Source organism: Micrasema longulum, unplaced genomic scaffold (genome assembly GCF_059751315.1).
Source record: "Micrasema longulum isolate JH-2025_06_02 unplaced genomic scaffold, ASM5975131v1 h1tg001703l, whole genome shotgun sequence".
NCBI classification, from domain to species: Eukaryota; Metazoa; Arthropoda; class Insecta; order Trichoptera; family Brachycentridae; genus Micrasema; species Micrasema longulum.
Genome location: NW_028278881.1, coordinates 15,348 through 24,569, shown reverse-complemented (window position 1 = coordinate 24,569; position 9,222 = coordinate 15,348). Strand labels below are relative to the sequence as shown.

At 34.2% G+C, this 9,222-nt stretch overlaps 1 protein-coding gene across 2 annotated transcripts; it reads left to right on the top strand.

Annotated features, from left to right (window-relative positions):
• Nucleotides 1-751: 751 nt before the first annotated feature.
• Nucleotides 752-5,176, top strand: LOC148274274 (uncharacterized). 2 transcript variants are annotated; one of them, XM_088237354.1, is made up of 2 exons: nucleotides 752-914; nucleotides 4,295-5,176. In XM_088237354.1, the coding sequence occupies exons 1-2, from the start codon at nucleotides 782-784 to the stop codon at nucleotides 4,891-4,893; spliced, it is 732 nt and encodes a 243-aa protein (XP_088093480.1). In that variant the 5' UTR covers nucleotides 752-781; the 3' UTR covers nucleotides 4,894-5,176. The 2 variants fall into 2 exon arrangements, with proteins under 2 accessions (XP_088093480.1, XP_088093481.1); XM_088237355.1 differs by having other exon boundaries at nucleotides 3,265-5,176.
• The last annotated feature ends 4,046 nt before the right edge of the window (nucleotides 5,177-9,222 follow it).

The following is a 9,222-nucleotide window of genomic DNA, read 5'->3' as shown; positions in this document are numbered from 1 at the left end:
AAAACACAGAACTTCCTCAATTTACTCTGCTTATAAGGGAAATATTTTTTTATAAGAAATTAAAAATAGTACAATAGGGAATCTATATTAAACTTGGTTGGTCTGTAGGATAGAGTTTTAAAATTACGAATACTTTATTTAATAATAATTTGAGGCGACGTAAACCAGTTATATTATATTTTTAAAACAATATGCGGAATAATCGTTGATTATTCTTGAGAATATGAATGAATGTATCCACAGAATAAGTCATGAAAAAATAATTTGTTATGCATTCTCGTATATGTAAATAATAAATTCCAAGTCAAATTAAAATCGATATTCATATAATCACTTTGTAAAGTGCCCTTGAGGTATTATATTATGAAAATTGTGCAATATAAGTTATCCATATGAATACAGGGAGAAAAAATAGCTAGCAGGTATATATGCTAGGTATGCGGTATGCATAAAGCATTAAAAATAGGGTAGAATCGCATTCTATCATCTCTACCCTCTCGAAACTATCCGCATTTTTTAGTAACAAGTAGTCTTGCATATTATTTGTTTGGTCACACATTGTTGGTTATTCATGTGGACGCAGAAGCAGGAGGCAGGAAACCGCTTTCCGGTTCCATCCGACGCCGCCGTTGCGCGCTTGCTTTCCGACACTTTCTGTACACAAAATGGCGCAGCGCGGACAGGCTAGGCAAGAAGGCAAGCCGGGCAAGCTGCGCGTTGGCGCTGGTTCCACTTTTCAGTACTTGCGGAATAAGCTTACCGGCTGCACGCGCCGACAGTTATGGATTGCGACGTTTTAATCGCCCATGTTCATGCTAAACGTCCCATCTGGGACAAAAGGGACAGGCGACACTCGAACCGCCATATGGTAGATCGATGTTGGACGGATATTAGTAAACAAATGCTTGTGGATGGTAAGTTTCTTTAATCGTTATGTATTACAAAACGTTTTCCACGAGCGCATTTTCCTAGCGGGGAAACAAGCGCGCCTATTTAAATGTGAAGATAAACAAACGAACTTATCTATAGAACACCGAGCGCCTCACAGCGGACGAGTCGTGGAGTTACAAAACCCGCTCGAGGCTTTTTCTCATATGAGCAAATCACGAAAGACAATTATTTTACAATTTGCATTCACCTGAGTATATATTTTTATATTTCAACACACTGCGCACCGGTGCGCTATTATTTGTGACTAGTCGTATTATTTTGTAGATTTTTCGAAACATTTTTATACCTTTATATTTTTATTTCAAAATTCGTCTAGAGCTGGTAAGTAACTCTATGACTCAAATAATACATGTTGTATAACTATTTTTTTACGAATGAAAAAAGCTACTTCACAAAAGTCAAAAGATGATGTAATTTAATAAATATGAATGTTCAAACAAAGGCAAAGCGGTGAATGTTCATAAACCATTTGAATCAACAAACGACAGGTCATAAACCCTGTAAATGCCTGCCTTCCATATTCTCTTCTCAAAAATGATATCTATCTCTGTTGTAGAAATATATGAAATGTTGATATATTGAATCAATGTATTAAATAAAAGAAAAATACAATAATGGCATGTCAACACACATTGATGTGGCGTCAGGAGTCATTATTTTAATTTCTGTTCGCTCTTCAGATGAGTTTGTGAAATTATAAAATTGTAATACATAAATAATATGTGCACGTCGGCCTCGTGATGTAATGGTCAGCGCGATTACCTACCATGCAAAAAAATGAAATATTTATTTGAAAGGGTGTTTTCACACAACAATATTTCATAGTCCCGGGACTGGTACTTGAAGCGTACGACTGATCATCTTACTTTCATGTATCAAACATGATCAAGATACGCTGCGATTGGTGTACCAATGCAGTGCCCTATGTATTATTAGGTGCGGAAAGGTAATGATGTTGATGATGTTTTATTTTATATTTCCACAAAGTCATCGAATTTATTTATAAAAGTTATAAGCCGGTTTCTGTATTTTGCCTATGGTATTTTAATAAGTAGAATCGTATACTCACTAGAATATGACATCGTCGCCGTTTTTATAATTTTCCCCTTGACTAGACTCAAGACTCTACTCTTTTAGGATATTTGATATTTAATAACTGAAATTGACCATATATGGTCTTTTTCTAGTTCACAATTTTTCTTCTGTGAACAAACAATAAAAATAATAAAATAAACGATAATTATTGTTTCGTAGGCATAGGTACTGTGAATATTTCTAAAAAATAAAGGTGCCTTAAAACGCGTGAAAATAATAGTAACTATTATTACACCTCGAAATGGCCGTAAACATTTTGTGAAATTTAATTGCTACAAAATTTAATTCAAGAAACTGCTAACTGCTATTCGCAGGTAGGTACAATTAGCAGTTTGGGTTTTGGATACCTATTTATATAGACAACATCGTTATCAAATATTGAAATACAGCATGAAGTTATTGAAACATATCTCTATGATAGGAATTAATGAATTCTTTTTTTATTTATATTGTATAAATACATTTATCTAACGAAAAAAGAGGAAGTTCAGCGGTTATTAAAAAATATTTTTCATTTATTAATAGACTATCAAACTAAGCCAAAAATTTAAAAAATATGTATTCTTGTGTATAATCATCGCTAAGATTCTTTAAAGTTTTGTAATTTCGAAACTACTATGCCCGTGACGCCACGAGTTGTCGTCGGTGAGTTGTGCTGGCATTTAAAAGTAGAACCCCGTAGCGTCAAAATACACTAAACGTTGAACAAAATGGCTACCCAGAAACTCTATATAACAACAAATAACAACGCTGTAATTGATTAGTTAAAATCACAATAATTTGTGACGCAGTTCAAACAAAGTAGTTTATTTTGAATAAAACAATTTTCATGAATTTTTGGTTAATTTTCGTGAAGCTTCGCCGTACAATATTAAATGCTCTAATTTTTACCGCGTGTAAAGAAACATTTTTTACATCCAATTTCTCGTCGTACTGAATTTCCTTATTGTGCTAAATTATTACAATAACCAGTCTTCAATTTGAAATCTTTCTAACTTCGCGTGATCTTGTGAGAGCCTAAAAATATAACACCGCTAATTTTATTCCAGAACCCATTTTTTAAAATCTGTTTTGTTGAAGTGTATGAATTTTCAAAATTAAATTTTTGGAATCAAGTTAGTGGTTTGCCTCTGAAAGTCTGTATATATAGAAAGAGGCTAGTATAATTATAACATTATAGTATTGTAATTTTTAAGAGCAGAAATGTGTTTTTTTCAGCAATTTCACTACGAAAAAAATGGAAATATATGCGTGATCAATTCGTCGTGGAGCTGGGGAAAAGTTCTACGGTAAATCCAAAAACGGGCACTCGCGTGCCTTCTAAATGGCTATATTTCAAAGCGCTTCTCTTCCTGAAGGCTGTAGTGAGACCACCACAGAAAAATATCAACGCATTAAATGAAACCAGCCAGAATTCGAACGATCTAGACGCAGAATTTGATGGAAAGGAAATGAACATTGATTCATCAGAACAGAAGACTGACGACAGTGAAGATGAGTTCCTCAATACGCGAAACCCGCATCCGAAAAATGATAATTTAAATCTGGCTTTAATCAGCATAGAAAAAGAAAAATTGAAAATTTTGCAAGACAGGACAAAGCTGATTATCCAAGAAGCTGACGATGATTACTTGTTTTTTAAAAGTATCATCCCCTTTGTAAAAAAAATTGAAGATAGCAAAAAATTGAAATTTCGAAGTCGTGTTCAGGAAATTGTTGACGAATTTATTAATGAAGAAGAATCTTACCTTTTAGTTTCAAATTCTCATGCTGACATTTCTAAAATGGAATTTACGGAGTGTTAAAAGTCATTCTTGATAACATTCTAAATTTTCGTAATATCATTTAAAATACCACGAGGGTCCATGTTTATATCTCGCTGATAACCGAACGCGCGTTAATAATCATAACATAATAGTAATAACATATGATCGTGATATAATAACTTAAAAAATAACAATAATCTCTAAGCATCGTCAATGTCAGTGATGTATCGTCTAAGTAACTTACTTCAAATGGAAAACATTCCAAAATATAATTGAATTCCTCATTATGTAAGCATTTGTGACAAGCGTAGATATACCCAAGTTTCCGTTACTTAGAGTTACTTCAAGTTTTCCCTTCGAGTGAGTTGCACTCGTAAATTGTATTTTTAGGACTATTATGTACATACATGTATTAAATCAAACTCGGAAAATGTTTTGCAGTATTTATTGTTATTTAGATCGGAAATGTGTTTTGTTTTCAGTAAATTCAGTGCGGAAAAAGTGGAAATACTTACGCGACCAATTCTCTGTGGAGCTGGGGAAAAGTTCTTCAGCTAGTGGAGAAACAGGAGACGCCTCTACTCCGAAATGGCCATATTTCAAATCCCTTCTCTTCTTAAAGAATGTAGTCAAAGTTAGATCAACGCCGACAAATCCGGGTGTGAAAACTCGGAAACCAAATGACGCTGTCATGGACCACGAGCCAGGAGAAGTTCCGGATAATGAGATGGGACAAAACTCTGACAGTGAAGAAGATAATCACAACGAAGATAAAACACACAATCAAATATTTCAAAGCGACCAATTAAGTTTGGCGTTAATCAGTATTGAAAGAGAAAAATTAAAAATTTTAAGGGAGAAGGCTAAACTAAGAACGCAAGAAACGAATGACGACGATGACACGTTTTTCAAAAGTATAATTCCGTTTGTCAAGAAAATCGATGATTCCAAAAAATTGAAATTTCGAACTCGTATTCAACAGGTTGTTGATGAGTTTATTGCTGTAGAAGAAACAGCCTATCATATTGTAGTATCAGACCCTCACACGACGTTATCCAAAATAGAGTTCGCGGAATGTTAAGGCATTGTACTGCTTCTTATATTTATCACAACTACATAGTGGTACGTTAAAAATTAATCTTCAAAATTCAATTCAAAAGCTTGTAGAGGGTGCAACCCCGTTGAATTAATTTCAAGTTTTGAATGTTAATTTAATGCACCCACAAAAATACACATTTTGTGTTATCATGTTAATATTTTTACAATAATTATTTTGGACTACACTGTACATTCACATTAACGTTTATTTATTTTAAAAGTAATTTTTCGTTAATTATTATTAATAAATAAAATAAAAAATAAAACGTGTTTATTTATTTGTTTAGTAGATTTACAACATAATATGTACATTATATGTATCTACCTGTACCTTTAGCGAAGCAGTTTCCAACCTTCATCCTGCTGAGCCTCCCTAAAAAAATTTTTTTTTTCTGCGCCTTCCAACCTTTTATTTTTTTTACCTCGCCTCCCAACCGTTTATTTTTTTACATAGATAAAATGCTATTGACTAGAGTTGGGCGTTTCGGCTATTTAAAAGAAGTAGCAGTAACAGTTTTACAAATTATTCTGTTATAAACAGTTTAGAGCAGCGAAGACCAAAAATCAGGTACAGGATAATGCAATAGATAAGACAATATTGTCTTGTCCCAGCTTCGTGAACAGCCTCGACCGCGCAGGACAGAACCCTGGGACAATACGAAAATTCGGCCGCAGTTCACACATGAGCGCTGCGAAAATGAATACACGTCGTTTATTATGAGCGAGTTTATGAAAAATATTGTTTATTTTATATCAAGATGTCTTGGAATTGTTAAAGGTTGAACTAAATTTCCGTCCTTTTCGGCCGAAAAAATGCGCGGGAGCGACACGTACACGTCGAGCAAATTGCTATTGTCATAGCCTGCGCGTCTGTTTCCGCAACAATGTCTGGCAACAATATCCTGTCCTACGAATTGCTGTTTACACGTGGACAATGGTCAAGTCCAGGGACAAAAAAATATTGTGTTGTTCACGTGCAAACGGCTTTTTAACATTGGGTTATTAAACATTTGGACGCACTGTACTGTTATTTGTTTTTTATTTATATTTCTAATAAATTTATTTAATACTGTTCCTGTTGCGCTTGGATATTTCGTGTCAACATTGTTGAGAATCGAGCCCCGAAATTGCTCGTATTGCAGGCAAACGCACAAACCACTAAACCACTTAACCAAACCGCAGGCAATAATGAAAATAAATGTACATTTTATCTACTTACAATTTCATACTACCCCAAGAATGGAGAAAGGTCTTTTTCTTTCCACGGTCGAAGTATAAGCAGACTCCTTCACGAGGAGGAGACCCCTTTGCCAGCCAGTAAGTATTCTTGCCTCCTCCCACGAGAATCCCGCATAAACAGTCGAAAAATTGTCTCCGACCTTTCTGGATAAAGTCAAAGGGTCAAATATAGTTTTATATGTAGAAACAGATTTTTACTTTTTATTTATAAATCATATAATACAAAGCAATGACAGTGTGAATCACTGAAACTCAATTCGGAACTAAGAACGTATTGAGAACCAAACAAATTAAACAATGTCTTAAACAAACAATGCAATTAAATTCAATCACATTTTTTGGTCAGATCAGTCTTTAACCACGATTTACGTATTTTATTTTTTTCAATTTTCGAAGGATATTTTAGAAGGTTGTGGAACGTAGTTCGTAGTGACCGACCGAAACGAAATTTTCAGCCGAAAACGAAACCGAATCTCGGCTTGTGTTCTAATTTCGGCCGAAACTAAAACTTATTAAAAAGGTTACAAGTAATTTCAAAACGCCCAAACGTTTTTATTGTTCAACTTTACGAGTTCATTAAAACAAGTGTTAAATAAAATACACAATTAAATAAAAGGCATAAATTGAATGAGTAAATTTGTATATTTTTAGCGCTTTATGGTTCGTTGCTATGTTATACATATCTTTTTATACATAGTTCTTCTGTACGTGTGATATCACTGAACTCCTTCTAAACGGTTTAACCGATTTACGAGCGGTTTTCAGCGAAATATAGATCTTTGCGCTGCGTGACCATAGATAATAAAATTTGAAAATCTGTAAAAAAAAGTAAGGAGCGTAAATATTTTTTTCATCGACCTACCAGGGTTGCATTCGACGAGAATGCATATAAAAAATGGAAGGATTTCGTTTTTTTTGTGTTTAAAAAAGTTTTTTGCTGAATGTTTACAAACAAAATTCGCTTTTTATGGATTCCGATCAGATTTTTTCCTTCAATTCCTCATAATGTCTTCCAATTTATTTCTCTGAGAAGAGCAGAGTTTAATATTTGCATTTGAAAATGAATTATTTAACGTTTTGAAATTCAACCATAAATAAGTACCTAGGTACCTACTTACATTAGTTATTTGAATATTAATAATTTTTAGTCTTGGAATTAAATCATGAATAAGTAACTAGGTACATACTTATTAATGAAAAGTCTTTTCTCAAGCTAATAGCAGGCAAGCCAACGTTTGGGCAGAACAAAGTCTGTCGGGTCTGCTAGTAACTTATATGCAACAGATCTTCAATGTACCTACACTATAGGAACTTATTAACTATAAAAGAATTACAAAAATATGATTATGAAAGGTCACGTGGCCGAGTCACGAGTCATAAGATGCACCCGAGTACAGCCGAATGTAATCAGACACATCACAACCGCAGGTTTCAGCCAAAAATTGACCGAAACCTAAACTTCGGTCGGTCACTAGTGGATTGTGTTCCTTATGTATTAAGTATGTTGTATATATATATATAATGTATTTATGTGTTTCGTTCGTAAATGGGATAGGTGTAAACTAGAGATGATTCATTCGAATGAAAATAATCGAATGGATTCGATTACTAAAATCATTCGAATGAATGTCTGTATGCAGTAATTAATTAGAACGAATTAGTAATTGATTGAATGAATGAATGAACGACTGACTGATTGATTGATTGATTGAATGAATTGATTGGCTTTATTATTTGATAAATATAAATAATCTTGTGGGAAAGGGGGAAGGGACAATTCCCACAGATTTACGAATTTTGTAGACTGACTTTCATGCGAATTTTGTAGCCATAAGTCATGGAAAGATACATTAAATTATTTCATTCATTCAGTAAATAATCATTCGATTAGTAAATTCATTCGATTATTTTCATATAAACTTGCATTATCGACAAAATCAAGAAAGGAGCTCTGCGCTGGTTTGGACATGTAGAACGAATGGACAGCGAAAGAACGGCTAAGAATATTTACAGTGCGAATGTTGATGGTTGCAGAAATAGAGGTAGACCGAGAAAGACATGGCACGACCAAATCCAACAAATACTTGAAGATGGACATGTCAAAAGTCGGAATAATCGGCGCGCGAGCATGAGAAGATGTATGAATGTAGAAGAAGCGAGATCTGTATGCTAAGATAGAGTGATGTGGCGTTCTATCCTCTCTGCCTACCCTTACGGGGAAACGGCGCGATGGTTTGTTGTTTTTGTTGTTGTTGTCTAGTATCAACAATACACATTATATTGATCCGCAATGTTATGTTATAGCTGAACAAAGAGAATCGCCGGTAGGTACTATGCAGGTGCTTTGTAGGTGTGAAGGTGTGATTCGTCATTTGCTTAACCGCACTTAATGTTACTCCGACTGTAGCGTATCTTGAAGGCATAACGACTAGTCTTTCACTTCAATCATCATCCAGGCCAGGGACTATAAAATATTACAAACATAACTATTTCAAACTATTTCGTGTAGATTTTGCCGGGATAGAATCGAGGACTTATCTCCAACTCAATTTAATTTTTACCTGAGAGTCAAAAAGTAGTTTTTCCATATCGAATACACGAGTGCCCAGGGTTCTTGTTCTATTTCACCCACAGAACTGTACTTTACTTCCGCCCAGACACAGAATATTTTTTAATACTTTAAAATAGATACAGATGCATAATATAACATAAATTTTTTTTAAAAAAATGTCTGATTTATATAGCGCCATTTTTGTAAAAAATCACCTCAAGGGCGCTTTACAATTATATACCTAAACTTACATTCTAACTAAACTAAAGTAATATATTATATTTCCAGATTTTAAATTGAGGGTATGATAGTCTAAAGCAGTGGAATTTTAGTTGGAATCTGAACTAACTGGGACTGTCAATGATTCGTAAGTTTGAAGGCAATTGGTTCCAGGCAGAGGGGCCGGCAGCGGCGAAAGCACGATCTCCAAATCTAGTGTTTGGGGAGCGCCGGATTTCGACAAGTTTACCTCTTCCTGAATCAAATGCTGACCTAAGAGTAGATTTTCTTTGACATGTATTT